The sequence below is a fragment of the Perissodus microlepis genome, chromosome 4 (assembly GCF_051167445.1).
Source record: "Perissodus microlepis isolate ML-2025 ecotype Zambia chromosome 4, ASM5116744v1, whole genome shotgun sequence".
In the NCBI taxonomy this organism is placed as follows: domain Eukaryota; kingdom Metazoa; phylum Chordata; class Actinopteri; order Cichliformes; family Cichlidae; genus Perissodus; species Perissodus microlepis.
In genome coordinates this window covers 26783142-26802026 of record NC_140464.1, presented here as the reverse complement: position 1 = coordinate 26802026, position 18885 = coordinate 26783142, and the positions used below count along the sequence as shown (strand labels likewise).

Here is an 18885-nt window from a genome sequence, read left to right as displayed (position 1 = left end):
TGTTCGAGCTAGCCCCTCCAGATGTAATCCAGTTTTTCACTCAGAGGTCTTGTTCTGAGTATTCACGGCAGCCGTGCGTTCTCCAAGATCTTCTCCGTGCTGCACTCAATGAGCCCATTTTTAGAAACTCACGCCTCGTCCCATCATTTCAATCCCAGCGGGCAGCCTTGTGGGGGTTTGAACAGCCGGTTCCGCTTCCTTAATTCTTCGATAAATCAGGGCCAAGCCAGCTCCGATCAGCAAGAACCCTGTTACCATGGTTCCGAATAGGTAGATATCTTCAGCAGTCAGGCTCACCCGAGCCCAGACTTCTCGTTGAGAAGGGGTGTCAATTGCATTCAGAGACCAGTTGATCAAATCCAAATCCATAATTCCTCTTTTAGGTTTTAGAGAACAGACTGTGAGAGAGTGTTCCAGGGAAAAGTAATACAAAAAAAAAACACGAGACTAGACAAGGACATAAGAGGCTAAGCAGGGAAGCTAAGGGAGAGGAGGAGAGGAGAAAAAGTGCGACCGCCTTCGCTGAGAGCCAAAGACGAAGGTGACTCATCCATCACTGAGGCAGCTCCTTGGTGGCAGAACACCTATCACATTAAAAAATTCTACTGACTTCACCAGCAAACAAAAATCCAGATGAATTCATGGTGTCTCACTTTTTACTTGTATAACCACAACTGAGGCAGTGGAGACTGTCAAGTAAAGGCAAATACAGCAAGACGGCTCCTTACACAACACACCAGCTTTATCCCTGATCAGATTTGCACACTGTTAGCCCTCTGCCTTACTGCCACATATTTTAAGTACGAGGATTTCTATAGACAAAAGCATGAATGTGCCATGGGCTCCCCAGTACGACCCACTATATCGAACCTTTACATTAGAGGAAGCTCTTGGCTCTTTCAAAGTGATAACATCTAGCGACTGATACAGATAGTTGGATGATATTTGGGTCAAAACCTGTGCTGTTCACATCAACTCAGTGGAAATAAAAAGTTCATCTTGAAAGATACAAAAGATAATAGTTTTCTGTTTCTGGCCTGTGCTGTTGGATTTGAGGAGGATGGAAGGCTCAACACAAGTACTCGACAAAACTCCCTAAAAAAAAAAAAAAAAAAGCTAAGGGAAATAGTTATATACTGTGCAATGCAGCAAGGAGTGCACAGACCTCAACACTGGAGAAACAACAGCAGCCAGATAGCAAAACATAGAAGAGCTACCTTGACAGGACAAGGCTCAGCTCTACACCTAAACTCAAAGGATAAAGGTCACTCACTTGAGGACACCACTGTTCATGTTTTGTAAGACAGATGGTTTGAACGAGAAGTTCACATGGTTCGCATGACAGGGTGTTCTCACCTGAAACTTTTGGTGGCAATAAACCACACCTTTTTTCACACTTTGGCTCATGTGATGGCACACTTGATTAATAGTGGGTCCATGACTTCATTCTAGTCTTTTTCGTAAATTGTGGTTATTTGTGGCAACTTGATCAAATGGTCAATAAGATTTAAAACACGTGGAACAGAGGCTGATTGGCTTTCATAAGGCTGGAAAGAAAATGACTCAGAGAGAGTGATGTTGACAGAATTGAGTTTGACAGCGTGGGAAAGTAAAAGCGATATGAAGCATAAAATCACAGTCTAATACAGATGCAGTGAACATTTAGTGTTCTGCTAATGAGCTCTATGGACATATGTGTGTGTGAGAGAGAGAGAGACTTCCTTTTTGTATGTTTGTATAACTGTAGTTATAGTCAGTGTGGGTTACTTTGGTTCCAGGGTGTGGTGTCGCCGATTCCACCCATCTCCAGGGCTTCTCTGCAGGATGTTCTGGGTTCTCTCATGCTGTCTATTGTACGTGGGGCCAAGCCTCTGCCCATCTTCCTCTCTACTCTTTCCCCAGTCCCCTCTGTCCTCCCTTGTTTTGATTTTCTTCTTACTATTAATCACCATTTCCCTTCACCTACATCAGCTCAACAGTCTTCATTGGCTAATGGATGGACCACTTCTTCTTAATTGTTTATGTTATCAACAACTCAGGCATGTTCTTTGAGGTACTTCAGAGAATGCCTCTCTACACTCGAGTTGTTGCATTTGAAAAAAATAATTGAGTCATGCACCCGTGCCTTTACTTGGCACTTAAATACATGTCGATGTAAGAGTACTGATGTTACTAGAACTAAAACTTTTTTCAGTCCACTAAGCTTGCAGAAATAAGTAGTAAATAAGGTATTTCTTCAGCTGTTAAACATGATGTATAATCCTCAGTTATGAGGTTGTTGTCAGGAGTTTACATATAAATTTGGGCTTTTAATTATTTCTTTGAACTGTTCTTTTTTCATGATGGGAGATTATGCAGCATACAACTTTAATAACTTGGGTGCACAAGTTTTAATTGGAGATTTCCTCTAATCAAAAGTGCACATAAGGGCTCAGATATATGCATACACATAAATATGTCATTTTAATGGCTTGGTTTTCTGGCAAAGACACAGCTTTTAAGTATAATGGACAAATCTGAGGTCAGGGCATTAGAAAGGCCAGAAGCTTAATATTAGCCTGCTTTGGTTATTCCAAAAACAGTTTTGATATGAGTTTGGGATCACTATCCTGTTGGAACACCCTAGTGTGTACGTTTCAATTGTCTAGCTGTTGATTGGAGTCAAGTTGAAGATTTTCGAGGTAGGCCCCCTTTCTTCATTATTCAGTTGACTTTGTGCAATGTATCAGTACCACTAGCAGCAGAATAGCCCCAGACCCTCATACTGCTTGAGAGTTGGTTCAATGTTTTTAGTTTTGAAAGCCTTACCTTTGTCCTTCTAAACCTTGGGGTTGCTGTAGAGCAAGTAAGGTGTGTGAATATTAGGTAAAAGGCACTTAGGTGTAGAAAAAAGTTCCTTTATGAATAGGTCTGAATGAGGCATGTTGTATAAAGGACTGAGATGAATTCTACTACTTACTAACATTCTCAGAGCTTTCCTTGAGGCATCCTTGGTTTTGCAATATGATAGCTATTATTGTTTAAAAGAAGATACAAGCTGAGAACAAAACCCTATCTACTTACTGCCCCTAGTTTGGAGGTGTGAAAAACTTGGATAATATAAAAATGAATGGCCAGTTCTGCCAGATTGAAGGGGTTCACCCATGCCTTGAAATTTCACTTGGATAAAAGAACAATGTGTCTTTAACAACCCAAGCATATTTGAACTAATTATGACCCTTACATCAAAAGCAGAAACAGTAACCTTCATTTCAGTTCAGTTCCCAGGCATGATGCTTGCCTTAACCTATCAACTGAATGTCACTGTCTTTGTGTTTTAGCAAAAGATGACATGTACCACGTGCTGATTCGCTGAGATCAACTGTCTGTTTAATTGAACTCTGGCTAGTCCACTAAGCGTGTCTCTAACATTAAACACGCATGTAGTGTTATATTCTCAGAACTGCTTTGTCCAGCTGCGCAGTTCAGACTTTTAAAAAAACGGTTTCACAGTGATATTGGAGCAATGTAAATGCTCGGAGTTCTATAATGATCATTTGATGGCAACCATGGACCACTGGTTCTACTTGACCTGCAGGGAACTGATTAAGTTCTCATTGGAACTAGTTGCCCTGAAGCAGTGGTCCCCAAACCCCAGGCCACGGACCGGTACCGGTCCATGAGTTGTTTGATACCGGGCCGCAAGAATTGAGGCTCGGGTGTTCATTAACTCGGTTTCCCTGGGTCTTTTCCCGTGTTGTCGTTGTGTGTCTTATTTTGAAAGAAATATTTGCGCGTTACCATAGCAACCAGAGAGCATTAAGGGGCAGAGAGGAGGATGTTACTCTCAATGTTGTTGGTGCATTTTTAGGAGGACGCTGCTAATAAAGCTACACAATTACACAGTGAATTGACGTTTATTATTATATTTACAAAATACCACAGTTTTCGTCTTGGTCCTATCATTTTATTTTGTTGTACTTATCCACGGCACCGTAAAGGCTGGTCCGTGAAAATATTGTCTGACATTAAACCGGTCCGTGGTGCAAAAAAGGTTGGGGACCGCTGATCTAAAGGGAGCCAATGCATTTACAGGGAGTGCAGAATTATTAGGCAAATGAGTATTTTGTCCACATCATCCTCTTCATGCATGTTGTCTTACTCCAAGCTGTATAGGCTCGAAAGCCTACTACCAATTAAGCATATTAGGTGATGTGCATCTCTGTAATGAGAAGGGGTGTGGTCTAATGACATCAACACCCTATATCAGGTGTGCATAATTATTAGGCAACGTCCTTTCCTTTGGCAAAATGCGTCAAAAGAAGGACTTGACAGGCTCAGAAAAGTCAAAAATAGTGAGATATCTTGCAGAGGGATGCAGCAGACTCAAAATTGCAAAGCTTCTGAAGTGTGATCATTGAACAATCAAGCGTTTCATTCAAAATAGTCAACAGGGTCGCAAGAAGCGTGTGGAAAAACCAAGGCGCAAAATAACTGCCCATGAACTGAGAAAAGTCAAGCGTGCAGCTGCCAAGATGCCACTTGCCACCAGTTTGGCCATATTTCAGAGCTGCAACATCACTGGAGTGCCCAAAAGCACAAGGTGTGCAATACTCAGAGACATGGCCAAGGTAAGAAAGGCTGAAAGACGACCACCACTGAACAAGACACACAAGCTGAAACGTCAAGACTGGGCCAAGAAATATCTCAAGACTGATTTTTCTAAGGTTTTATGGACTGATGAAATGAGAGTGAGTCTTGATGGGCCAGATGGATGGGCCCGTGGCTGGATTGGTAAAGGGCAGAGAGCTCCAGTCCGACTCAGACGCCAGCAAGGTGGAGGTGGAGTACTGGTTTGGGCTGGTATCATCAAAGATGAGCTTGTGGGGCCTTTTCGGGTTGAGGATGGAGTCAAGCTCAACTCCCAGTCCTACTGCCAGTTTCTGGAAGACACCTTCTTCAAGCAGTGGTACAGGAAGAAGTCTGCATCCTTCAAGAAAAACATGATTTTCATGCAGGACAATGCTCCATCACACGCGTCCAAGTACTCCACAGCGTGGCTGGCAAGAAAGGGTATAAAAGAAGAAAAACTAATGACATGGCCTCCTTGTTCACCTGATCTGAACCCCATTGAGAACCTGTGGTCCATCATCAAATGTGAGATTTACAAGGAGGGAAAACAGTACACCTCTCTGAACAGTGTCTGGGAGGCTGTGGTTGCTGCTGCACGCAATGTTGATGGTGAACAGATCAAAACACTGACAGACTGGCAGGCTTTTGAGTGTCCTTGCAAAGAAAGGTGGCTATATTGGTCGCTGATTTGTTTTTGTTTTGTTTTTGAATGTCAGAAATGTATATTTGTGAATGTGGAGATGTTGTATTGGTGTCACTGGTAAAAATAAATAATTGAAATGGGTATATATTTGTTTTTTGTTAAGTTGCCTAATAATTATGCACAGTAATAGTCACCTGCACACACAGATATCCCCCTAAAATAGCTAAAACTAAAAACAAACTAAAAACTACTTCCACAAACATTCAGCTTTGATATTAATGAGTTTTTTGGGTTCATTGAGAACATGGTTGTTGTTCAATAATAAAATTATTCCTCAAAAATATAACTTGCCTAATAATTCTGCACTCCCTGTATATGCAAAACATCTCCTCAGGATGTTTTGCATATAAACTGCTTTTTTGGACCAAGCCGTCAGCAAAAACTAAAAGCTGAGTGTTTCAGTCCATCTTATTTATTTTTTTTATTCATTGGTTTAGTATACATCCATTCATGATGGCATCATGTTTCCAGTTAAAACTAGCTGGCATCAAGTTAAACCAACATTTAACCAGTTCTTTATTGGTCAAAGTGTTCGTTTAGTGGCCAGTTTATTTGACCAGCTAAATCCTCTAAGCTGGAGCTTTGATTTGGCTGCTTCATACTGTGAGACAAGGACTCACTTTACCACCACCATACAGAGAAACTTGATAAGTAATACAGAACCTCTATGTCCATCCATTACCACAGACATAATACATTCAGAAACCATGGACATCAAGCGTTGATGCTTAAATATGTGTTTACACTGCACCCTTTCATTTTATGTTAACTGTTTCTCCATGTTAAAAAGTTACGATGTGAGTAAGGATGCCTGACCTGTATCTTTGTTTGTCCTACAGGTTGAGGATGAATCAGACTCTCCTGTGGTGCTATTCAAATTTAACCAAGAAGAAAGTACTGGTAAGACTTTCATGCTCTCAAAATGCAAAAATAAATCAGAAGTTTTATTAAAGACTAAGGATAAGATAAGACAGTATTTAAGACAGCTGAATAATTATGAAACTTGAGCACAGCAAGGCAACTATTGCCAGCTAATGACTTGAGCAGCCAGTGTTTGAAAGCTACACTCTATCAATCAACAGGCTTTTCAAGGTCATCTATGGAGGATGTGAATGTGTGATGTGGTATGGAAATTGTGATTTTAAAAAAATTTGAGTTCACCTCCCATTAGCAAAGATATTAAGGTGTTGAAAAGTTTGAGGATGATGAATGGACTGTCATTTCTTGGGAATGGGACATTTCGTCATCATTTCTTCTACTTGCTGGTGTAGACCTGCTGCACCAATCTTCCTCTATCCTCCAAAATGTTGCCCTCTTGAACTTGCGATACTGTAAAATGTCTTGACCCACCTCTTCTTATTTCTTTATATTTTGATAGCCAATTAGGAAGTAGTTGGAGCAATTTATTATAACAGTTCAAAATATAGAAAAACATTGAAATACACTAAATAAGGCAAAACAGAACTCTCTATAACTCTCTTGCTATTTTATAATGTCTTTAATTAATCTTCAGGAATAGTTCCCTGACTTTTTGAAGTCTGGTATTCAAAGGTGTTTTTTGCCTTTATTCTGTGTGAATTAGATTTAACAAGGTGCTGATGGCCAAAGGAAAACTGTGAAAGCCTGCTCAACACCACTTAAAAAAATAGAACAAAGTTTCCCTCCTTCAAAGCATACAGTCTTTACATGCATTGTTGCTCTTGCAAAGAATCAACTATCAAAATGAAAATGACTGAGATGTGACATCCAAACAATAAGATCACCATACACAGATATCGATCTCACTTCCTTCTGTATTGTGCGTTTAGCATCCAGTGAGAGTTTCTGTGCTGGAGAAAAAGAGGTCCTTGATGCCTTCAACAGATGGGTGAGTGTTTTTCTTTTTTTAACATGTACTGTAGCTTGCACATTTGCGTCTATGCTAGTCAAAGCTGCTCCAATCTACTATCCCATGTAAGTGTCTAAAACATCAGTTAAAACAGAAAATGTGAACGGTGACATGGAAATGTTGTGTCCATCATGCACTCACTGAACACTTTGCTATTACTGGGTTGGACCCCTGTTTCCTTAAATTCAATTCAATTCAATTCAATTTTATTTATATAGCGCCAAATCACAACAAAAGTTGCCTCAAGGCGCTTCATAGATACAGAGAAAAACCCAACAATCATATGACCCCCTATGAGCAAGCACTTTGGCGACAGTGGGAAGGAAAAACTCCCTTTTAACAGGAAGAAACCTCCGGCAGAACCAGGCTCAGGGAGGGGCGGCCATCTGCTGCGACCGGTTGGGGTGAGAGAAGGAAGACAGGATAAAAGACATGCTGTGGAAGAGAGACAGAGGTTAATAACAGATATGATTCAATGCAGAGAGGTCTATTAATACATAGTGAGTGAGAAAGGTGACTGGAAAGGAAAAACTCAATGCATCTTGGGAATCCCCCGGCAGCCTACGTCTATTGCAGCATAACTAAGGGAGGATTCAGGGTCACCTGGTCCAGCCCTAACTATATGCTTTAGCAAAAAGGAAAGTTTTAAGCCTAATCTTAAAAGTAGAGATAGTTTCTGTCTCCCGAATCCAAACTGGAAGCTGGTTCCACAGAAGAGGGGCCTGAAAACTGAAGGCTCTGCCTCCCATTCTACTTTTAAATACTCTAGGAACAACAAGTAGGCCTGCAGAGCGAGAGCGAAGTGCTCTAATAGGGTGATATGGTACTACAAGGTCATTAAGATAAGATGGGGCCTGATTATTTAAGACCTCGTATGTGAGGAGCAGGATTTTGAATTCAATTCTGGATTTAACAGGAAGCCAATGAAGGGAAGCCAAAACAGGAGAAATATGCTCTCTCCTTCTAGTCCCTGTCAGTACTCTTGCTGCAGCATTTTGGATTAGCTGAAGGCTTTTCAGTGAGTTTTTTGGACATCCTAATAATAATGAATTACAGTAGTCCAGCCTGGAAGTAATAAATGCATGAACTAGTTTTTCAGCGTCACTCTGAGACAGGATATTTCTAATTTTAGAGATGTTGCGCAAATGGAAGAAAGCAGTCTTACATATTTGTTTAATATGTGCGTTGAAGGACATGTCCTGGTCAAAAATGACTCCAAGGTTCCTCACAGCGTTACTGGAGGCCAAGGTAATGCCATCCAGAGTATGAATCTGGTTAGATACCATATTTCTAAGATTTTCAGGGCCGAGTACAATAACCTCAGTTTTATCTGAATTAAGAAGCAGAAAGTTAGCGGCCATCCAGGTCTTTATGTCTTTAAGACATTCCTGCAGTTTAACTAATTGGTGTGTGTTATCTGGCTTCATGGACAGATAGAGCTGGGTGTCATCTGCATAGCAGTGAAAATGTATGCTATGTCTTCTAATGATGCTGCCTAAGGGAAGCATGTATAATGTAAACAGAATTGGTCCTAGCACTGAACCCTGTGGAACTCCATAATTAACCTCAGTGTGTGAAGAGGACTCTCCATTTACATGCACAAATTGGAGTCTATTAGATAGATATGATACAAACCACTGCAGTGCAGTACCTGTAATACCTACAGCATGTTCTAATCGCTCTAATAGGATATTATGGTCGACAGTATCGAACGCTGCACTGAGGTCTAGCAGGACAAGCACAGAGATGAGTCCACTGTCAGAGGCCATAAGAAGATCATTTGTAACCTTCACTAAAGCTGTTTCTGTGCTGTGATGAGCTCTGAAACCTGACTGAAACTCTTCAAATAAACCATTCCTCTGCAGATGATCTGTTAGCTGTTTGACAACTAATCTTCGTGAATGAAATTGAACAAGATGCTGTAAACATTCCTCAGAGTTCTCGACATCACACAGTTGTTGCAGCCTTTTCTGATGCACATCTATGATGACACATCCCAGATGTGTTCTATTTATGGAGGTCATCTCAGTACAGTGGACTCATTGATATATTTGAAACCAATTTCAGATGATTTGAGCTTTGACACAACCCATAAGACTATGGATACACTGTGGTCATCAACAGATGGACAAATGGTAAAGAGCAAATGGACTGGTTCTTACATAGGACTTTTCTACTCTACCCGAGCACTGAAGCGCTCAAATTTGGCAACACCCATATTGACTACAACTGTGCATTTAAACAATGCTCAGTTGTCTTACCTACAAGTCACATTTTAACCACATATTCATATAGTGCTGCACACTTTGAGCACTGTATCTACTTCACATCCACAGTCAATTTACAATCTCCAGTTAACATTCCAGAACGAAAGTGAAAGGCAGAGGTGGCAACAGTAAGGACATTCTGTACTTAAGTAGAAGTACAAATACTACTGTTAAAAACTACTCCAGTAAAAGCTGAATTAGTGATTGAACTTCTTTACTTAAGTAAAAGTAAAAAAGTACTGGGTGTGAAATATACTCAAAGTCAGAAAGTAGCTCTTTGGGGGAGGTTTCTATTTGTGCAAAGCTAACTGAACCTTGTCCTATATTAACTTCAAAAATATATTATTTTCTGTTGCTACACTGTAGAGGGTCACTTTGCCTTTACAGAGTCAGGGGTTAAAGTGGATTCAGGAACTGGGGGAACCCTAAAACTGGTTGTAATGGCTCAGTGTGGGGAAAAGAATCATCACTAACAATCATTTCTATTGTGAGCTCCAGTAGATTAGTCTGTGCTCTTTGTGGATGTTCACGACTTAATTCAACAACATATCAGCAGATGTTTCATGAGTTGTCCTGGCAGATCCATTACACTGACACTACACTGTTTGTGATGGCTTTTTTCTAGATAGTATAAAGTTGGTATCAAGGTGGAATTCAGTCAGTGGATCTAAGGATCATCAGCTAAAATTCATATTAATCTGCTACATTTGATGTAAACTAACTCTGACCATGAATCCACAGTCACTGTGCACCAGTCACACTGGGTTTTTTTGCAGGGGTTTTTTGCATCACAGTACAACAAACTAAACTGTTTATCCTGCACTAAACTATTATTAAGCAAGTATTTTCATGCAACCTTAAATAGCACAGTTAGTATAGCTTACTTTGTTTTGCAGGATGTTTCACAATATGAAAATGTCACATGTGCAAACCGAGTATCTGATTTTAAAACATGAGGACTTGCATGTTGTAATGTTTGCATGCCTCAAGCATTAATGATGACACCTTCAGTATTTCTCAGTTCCATTCTTTAATTCTCAGGCTTGCAGCGGCAATACAGTCTGCAGCGCTAACTTGCTCCTCTAATGTTTTTTCGTTCTTTTTTCTACTAACTTCCTTCCGCCTTACATTCGACCTTTTCAAAATAAAATATCTGTAAACATCACAATCACCACCTCTTTTTTTTTTTTTTTTTTTTTAACAAACTTAGGTACTCAGTGAGGAGAATTATTAATCTAAACCTATGACAAACAAGCCTGACAAGATTACTGAACGTCCTTATTACTTAAGCTTCTCTACACCTAAACATCAATTGAACAGTACTGCATTTGCACAGATCTCTGACTAAACACTATCAACATTCAACACTAGAATCAAACGTGTTCACACAGCGTAACCTTTAACTGGTCACTCAGATGTTCAAGTCTTAGATCTGATGTAATCAGACAGATGCATAGGTATGCATCTTTACATAATTTGTTGTGCTTGGGTTGGAGATGCAGCACTGTGTCACCCAGAGTTAGTGAGGTGTGGTTTGGCGTGACAGGTTGCATCTGCAATCACCTTCATCTTGATCTTTGCACTATTATCCCTTGCTCCCACTTCAGCATCTGAACACTTCCGTGGAGTGGTGTTGAAGAAGGGGAGTTTGGTGTATAGCTGGCGTTGAAACAATATTTCATCTGCTGAGCTCGCCGTTGTGCTATGAGGTGTAGATCTGTACTCACGAAGAAAGATGTTTAGTTGCTGTTTCCATGGTGTGCCCTGTGGCTCGGCAACTCTCAGTGCTTTGCCTAGGGTTCTCATAAATCTCTCAGCAATGGCATTCGCCTGAGGCCAACAAGGTGTGATTTTGCGATGATGAAATCCTAGGTAGTCTGCAAACTGTGAGAAAGCCTCACTGTTAAAAGGAGAACACATGGAGAACACTTTGTCAATGACTGGGATAACAGAAGATGCTGATGTTGAGCGTACACTTTCAACGACTGGATACCGAGAATACTCGTCTGTGATGATGAGTAGATATTCCCCCGTAGGAAGCGGTCCATAAAAATCTGCACTGACACTGTGCCAGGGTGTTTCAGGTAATGGTGACATCTGCAGAGGGTCGGTGTGTGTGACAGGTGTGCTAGCTTGGCATGGCAGACAGTTTTGAACTGCAGATTCTGCTTTCCGATCGATCTCTGGGAACCATACTTTGGTACGTAGCAGCGCTTTGGTCTTGACGATACCCTGGTGCCCTTCGTGTGCCAGTTGTATTGCTCTTTCTTGTAGGACAGTTGGAATAACTATCCTCGTGCCTCTGAGTATGAAGTCAGATGAGTCAGTTACTGTTAGTTCACTTTGAACATGTTTGAATGATTTCAAAACGTCAGCATGCTGGGATTTATCTGTTAGATGCCACGTGTTGTTCCTGATGTGACCAATGTAATTGGCCATGCCAGGTGTTTTTGGGTTGGGAGCGTGTCGAACTGCTGCAACCTTTTTAGGATCTGCTGAAACGCCACCTGCGGAGAAGATGAAACGTCATGGTCAGCCTGGTCAGTGCCAAAGACTAATGTCATCACTGAGATTTCTGACTCCGTTCAGTTCTTGCAGCGTGTGATGAATAGCATTTTGGAACACTTCAGCTGCAGAAGAGACTCCGAAGCTCAGTCTTTTATATTGCCGAAGTCCCAGATGAGTAGTGAACGTTGTAATGTAGTGGTTGTCAGGGTGTAGTTCAAGTTGGTGGTATCCTGCCCTGAGATCAAGTTTTGAGAACACCGTAGATCCATTCAGCTCATGGATTACATCATCAATCGTGGGCGTGACATGTCATTCTGATTCGATTACAGTGTTTGCTTGTCTCATGTCCACACATATCCGTACTTCGTCTGGATTCTTTGGTTTTGGCAGTGTTACAATGGGTGAAACCCGCGGTGTTGGCCCCGTAACCTTTTCAATAATGTCATCAGCTTCCAATTTCTAAAGTTCGTCCTCCACTTTCTGACGTAAATGAAAGGGAACACGTCGGTGTGGTTGACAGGTTGATTTTACGCCTGTGTTTATGTGCAGTTTCACTTGAAAATCTTTGAGTTTCCTAATTCCCTGGAAAAGTTCTGGGTGTTGTTCTACTAGCTTGTGTGCAACAGAACATTGAGACTGAGAAGAGACTGCAGTGACAATATGAAGGAGTCCTAAGTCTTTTGATGTTTCAAAACTTAAAATATTGAAACCTTCTCCTTTAATGACAAAGAAGGAGCACTTAACTGTTTTGTCTTGTTTTTCCACACTGCACCTGAACGCATCACACACAGGGAGAGACGTAGATGAGTGGTATGGGTAAATCTTGATGTCTGTAGATGTTAACGTAGGACGTGGTGTGAGTTTGTTGTAGGTGGCTTCAGTTAAGCAGTTAGCAGTGGCCCCAGAGTCGATTATCTGGGTGCCCATTACTCTGACTTCAGTGTGTGGGAGTTTAGGATGTTGCGCTGTGTTCACCACATATACATAAGTGTCATCACTGCTGGAAATGTGCCCTGTCTCCACATGTGCAGCGCTATCTGTTACTTGATGAACAGTTTGCTGTGGCAGGTTTTTCTTATACTTCTTTCCACAATGTGTCTCTTTTCTCTTTGAGCGACATTGCTTTGAATTTGCCACAAGCATTACAGATTTTGTCTTTAGCTGGGCAGCCTTGCTCATGAGGATACCTGCCTCCACAGTTTCGACAGCGGTTATTTGGCTGCCATGAGGGTGTCCATTTGTTTCTAGCTGTGGTGTCACGTCCTGTTTTGTGCTGTACTTTGTTAACTGCAGCCGTCTTGTCAGCTTGTAGCTTGCAATTCAGACAACTCACATGCATGGCCATGATTTAATAGATCATCCAGCATTAAATCAGGTTCTCTGAGTGCTTTTCTACGCAGCTGTGATGATGTACAGCTTTGGATAATTTGTGTTTTAATCTCTGCAGTCATGTCTGCAAACTCACAGTTTTTGACTAAAATCCTCAGCCTGGTGTGATAGTTGTCCAACGTTTCACCTGATTCCTGCACCATTTTCCTGAATAGATAAATCTGATACTGCACGTTTTTCTTGGGTGCAAAGTATACCGACAGTTTCTGTTTTGTATCTGCGTACTTGTCACTATCTGTTGCCAAAGTGTCGTAAACGTCATGCACTTTTTCACCAGCCACATGCAGCAATAATTCTCTTAAACTTGCGTCTCCAGTAATATTCATTGCTGTGGTGTAGTTTTCAAACCTCTGAAGCCATTTCGTCCACCGAGGTCCGACGGAACCGAGGTCGGTCTCTGTGTTGAAGGGTGGAAGTGGAGAAGCGTGTGCAGCCATGCTTGTGTCTCCTAAGCTCCGGTAGGGCAAATTCCTTCGTCTTGCTTTGGTTGTAGCCTTTACTCTCATCGCCAATGTACCTTCAGTATTTCTCAGCTCCATTCTTTAATTCTCAGGCTTGCAGCAGCAATACAGTCTGCAGCGCTAACTTGTTCCTTTAACGTTTTTTCGTTCTTTCTTCTACTAACTTCCTTCCACCTTACATTCGACCTTTTCAAAATAAAATATCTGTAAACATCACACATGTAAGCTTTAAAATTGCTGTTTATCAAATCCCACTGAGCAGGCCTTACCTTTAAATCTAAGCTCTCTCCTGTCCCGTCTTTCTTATCTGAGTGAAGTTGACTCTTTCTTTTCTCTCCCTGTGAAATACAGCAGCTGGACCTTTAGCTAGCAACACAGACAAACTGCACACAAACAGTTTGTGCGTTTGCTGATGTTTGTTGAGCTGTAGAGAAATTGCATTTGAAATGATCTGACACTTAAAGAAAAGTCATTACCTTTATGCTCATTCCTCTTCAGTAGGACTCGCTAGATGCCAAAGTACCACAACCTCAATGTATGGACACCAGAGGTCGTTCCGGTGTGTGGCAAAAAAAAAGAACTCCCCTAAAATGTGTCAAACCAAAAGTAATGAGTCTGTTTTACGGAGTGGAAAGTACTGATATTTGTTTAAAAATGTAGGGAGCAAAAGTAAAATGTGGTCAGAAAAAAAATACTCATGTAAGTACAGATACCTGAAAACTTTACTTAAGTACAGTAACAAAGTATTTGTACTTTGTTAATTCCCACCTCTGGTGGACGGAAGCCAAAGGAACCTGTGGAGGCACAGAGGAAACGCACGACTCCACACAGAAAGGTCACTGAGAGATTTGAGGACACGGCACAACTGTGCCTCACATTAGTAATCAAAGCATGCCAAAAAATGCCTGACACACTATTATAATGTATTTATACCATCAGTGATGCCAAGGATCAAGTTACTCACGATCTTTTGTGATTTTTACAGTTAAAACTGATAAGACCAGGCAACAGTCGCCTGAAGGTGCTTTATATCGCAATGTAAAGACCTTACAATAGTACAGAGAAAACCCCAAAAGTGAGAAGAGCCCCTATTGGCAAACACTTGTTGACACTGGGAATGAAAAAACTGGATTTTAACAGTATGAAATCCCAAGCAGAGCCAGGCTCAGGGAGGGACAGCTATCTGCTGCGACACAGGAAGTCCCCAGCAGCCTAAGTCTGTTGGAGCATAAATAAGTGAGGATACATGGCCACCTGATCCAGCACTAACTATAAGCTTTATCAAGAACAAACAGTTTAAGCCTAATCTTAAAAGTAAACATGGTCTCCTAAATCCAAACTGGGAGCTGGTTCCACAGAAGAGGGTCCTGAAAAAAAACCAATCTACTTTTATATACCCCAAGAACCACCTTCACTTTCAGCCAGCAGCCAAAATGGGTGAAATCTGCTCTCTGTTTCTAGTCCCTGACAGTACAGCAGCATTTTGAAGGCTTTTCAAGGGTTTAGCTTAGGACAGCCCAGTAATAATGAATTACAGTAGTCTAGCCTAGAAGTAATAAATGCATGAACTAGTTTTTCAGCATCACTCTGAGACAGGATGTTTCTAATTTTAGAGCTGCAGCCATTTTTTGTTTTATATGCAATATTGTCTAGCAACATTTTTTTAAAAGAAAAAGATTTTTCAATTTCTACATTTGATATTTTGTCTTTGTACCAGTTTACATTGTTTAAATTGTGAACTTGTCTAAACTGAACCTTTTCCCAAAGGTCCCTTGTCCTTTTTGTTTCTTCAGCAAACTGAATTATATATATGTATTTTGTTTCTATTTTTTTTTTTCTGTTGGGGTAGCTGGGTGAAGAGCTGGCTGAACTTGTTCCCACCAGTGGAATAGATGTGGTGGAGCTTGAAGACGAGGCCACCTGCATACGCTTCAGTCCCCTCCTGACAGCTGCAGGTAACATGAACTCGTGTTCACGTCACAACATTCTGCTCTTACTTATATACAATATACACTTCAATAAGGAAAGGCGGGGGGGAGAACAATTAGAGAGCGCATCAGATCTCAGTGGGGGGGGAAATGCAGGCTGGGTACCAGGGATGCCACATCATTTGATGAAAAGGACATTTCAATAGTAATAGTTGGTGTTCAGGCTGCCGTTGCTATCCAGTAGAAGTCTGTGCCTCCCCAGATCATCACCGACCCACCACCAAACCGGTCATGATGAATGATGTCACATGCAGCATAACATGTGACACACAATACATATTTATGCAATGCTTTTATCTATGCCTAAACACTTTTTATCGGGTAGGGCTCGATTCACTGACTGTTCGATCAGCAGATAACTACCACCTGAGTAGTTAGGAGACATGCAACTCTCACTTCTCATTCCCTTCCAGTTCTGGGGACCCGGGAAGAGGATGTTGAGTCCATTGTGGAGAAAATGACAGAGCTGGTATTTATAATGAGCTCCACAATGTCCCTCAGAGAAGACTTCAGAGAGGAAACACACAAACGTTCACCCTCACTCAGATACATAAACGAGTTCGCCTGGCCTGGACTGGGAGTTGTCCGGTAAGGGTGCATGCAGCTTACATGAAGTTCTTTACTAAATATGTTATTTGCATATTTATTAATTAATAGTAGTAGTAATAATAGTGTCTTTGTCTGAACTGTACTGGAAACTTCATTAGTTTTGGATTTGAAGTACTGTACTGTTGTTACCTGCACCTTATATCATGTTCACATTAATATAAATTTGAAGAAATGTAGACAATTTTTTGTTTCTGTTTATCTGTTTAAGTTGATTTCTTATAGTAATTGCTTGTGTGCGCCTGTGTGTGTGTGTGTGTGTGTTTTCTTTTACAAATCTTGCCATCTAGAAATTGTTGCAATTGGATGCACAAGCCATTATACAGAATAAAATCATTGGCATATATAGCACAGTCTTTTTACTGTAATGGAAAGTAGGAAGCCCTTTCTGCACATGAGTGTCCTGCATGGATTGGGTATTGACAAGCCGATACTACATTATTATTTATAATATATAAGTGTATACATTTTATTTTGGAAATGGGTAATGTAAAGGATCAAAACAAAGACGTAAAATGATTCAGTGCTATATAAAAAGCACTTAAATATAATATATTTAAATGATTATATTAGAGAAAGATAACCTGAGTAAATACAAAATATTGTTTTTAAATGATGATTTCCTTTATTGGCCCTTGCCCTGTGTAAAAAGACTAAAATCTCAAAATAACAACACATCGTGCGAATCATCCCACGAGCGCATCGACGACTTATCCAGGACGTCAAAAACCTGACAACCAGTTATCAGGTTGAGGAGGCAGTTATTTTTTCACAGAAGGCCAAGTAGATTTGGATTCTTTTGTTTAATAATTGAAACCATCATTTAAAAACTGTATTTTGTATTAACTCAAGTTATCATTGTTTGATATGAACATCTTTTTATTGATCTGAAACATGTAAGTATGACAAATACACAAAAAATAAGAAATCTGGAAAAACGTTTTCACAGCCTGTACAGGGAGTGCAGAATTATTAGGCAAGTTGTATTTTTGAGGAATAATTTTATTATTGAACAACAACCATGTTCTCAATGAACCCAAAAAACTCATTAATATCAAAGCTGAATGTTTTTGGAAGTAGTTTTTAGTTTGTTTTTAGTTTTAGCTATTTTAGGGGGATATCTGTGTGTGCAGGTGACTATTACTGTGCATAATTATTAGGCAACTTAACAAAAAACAAATATATACCCATTTCAATGATTTATTTTTACCAGTGAAACCAATATAACATCTCCACATTCACAAATATACATTTCTGACATTCAAAAACAAAACAAAAACAAATCAGCGACCAATATAGCCACCTTTCTTTGCAAGGACACTCAAAAGCCTGCCATCCATGGATTCTGTCAGTGTTTTGATCTGTTCACCATCAACATTGCGTGCAGCAGCAACCACAGCCTCCCAGACACTGTTCAGAGAGGTGTACTGTTTTCCCTCCTTGTAAATCTCACATTTGATGATAGACCACAGGTTCTCAATGGGGTTCAGATCAGGTGAACAAGGAGGCCATGTCATTAGTTTTTCTTCTTTTATACCCTTTCTTGCCAGCCACGCTGTGGAGTACTTGGACGCGTGTGATGGAGCATTGTCCTGCATGAAAATCATGCTTTTCCTGAAGGATGCAGACTTCTTCCTGTACCACTGCTTGAAGAAGGTGTCTTCCAGAAACTGGCAGTAGGACTGGGAGTTGAGCTTGACTCCATCCTCAACCCGAAAAGGCCCCACAAGCTCATCTTTGATGATACCAGCCCAAACCAGTACTCCACCTCCACCTTGCTGGCGTCTGAGTCGGACTGGAGCTCTCTGCCCTTTACCAATCCAGCCACGGGCCCATCCATCTGGCCCATCAAGACTCACTCTCATTTCATCAGTCCATAAAACCTTAGAAAAATCAGTCTTGAGATATTTCTTGCCCAGTCTTGACGTTTCAGCTTGTGTGTCTTGTTCAGTGGTGGTCGTCTTTCAGCCTTTCTTACCTTGGCCATGTCTCTGAGTATTGCACACCTTGTGCTTTTGGGCACTCCAGTGATGTTGCAGCTCTGAAATATGGCCAAACTGGTGACAAGTGGCATCTTGGCAGCTGCACGCTTGACTTTTCTCAGTTCATGGGCAGTTATTTTGCGCCTTTGTTTTTCCACACGCTTCTTGCGACCCTGTTGACTATTTTGAATGAAACGCTTGATTGTTCGATGATCACGCTTCAGAAGCTTTGCAATTTTGAGACTGCTGCATCCCTCTGCAAGATATCTCACTATTTTTGACTTTTCTGAGCCTGTCAAGTCCTTCTTTTGACCCATTTTGCCAAAGGAAAGGACGTTGCCTAATAATTATGCACACCTGATATAGGGTGTTGATGTCATTAGACCACACCCCTTCTCATTACAGAGATGCACATCACCTAATATGCTTAATTGGTAGTAGGCTTTCGAGCCTATACAGCTTGGAGTAAGACAACATGCATG

The 18885-nt window shown here is 40.9% G+C and overlaps 1 protein-coding gene across 4 annotated transcripts in view; it reads left to right on the top strand.

The window, feature by feature from the left end:
- The window catches only part of pdxdc1 (pyridoxal-dependent decarboxylase domain containing 1), a 48738-nt gene that overhangs the window by 18311 nt on the left and 11542 nt on the right, over nucleotides 1-18885 (top strand). For 2 of the 4 annotated variants that reach the window (XM_084926840.1, XM_084926839.1), the window contains exons 14-18: nucleotides 1779-1853; nucleotides 6154-6214; nucleotides 7123-7181; nucleotides 15677-15782; nucleotides 16229-16403. In XM_084926840.1, the coding sequence (XP_084782966.1) occupies nucleotides 1779-1853; nucleotides 6154-6214; nucleotides 7123-7181; nucleotides 15677-15782; nucleotides 16229-16403 (476 nt within the window). The remainder of the gene's footprint in view (nucleotides 1-1778; nucleotides 1854-6153; nucleotides 6215-7122; nucleotides 7182-15676; nucleotides 15783-16228; nucleotides 16404-18885) is intronic. The other 2 variants (XM_084926842.1, XM_084926841.1) reach the window with 1 other exon arrangement.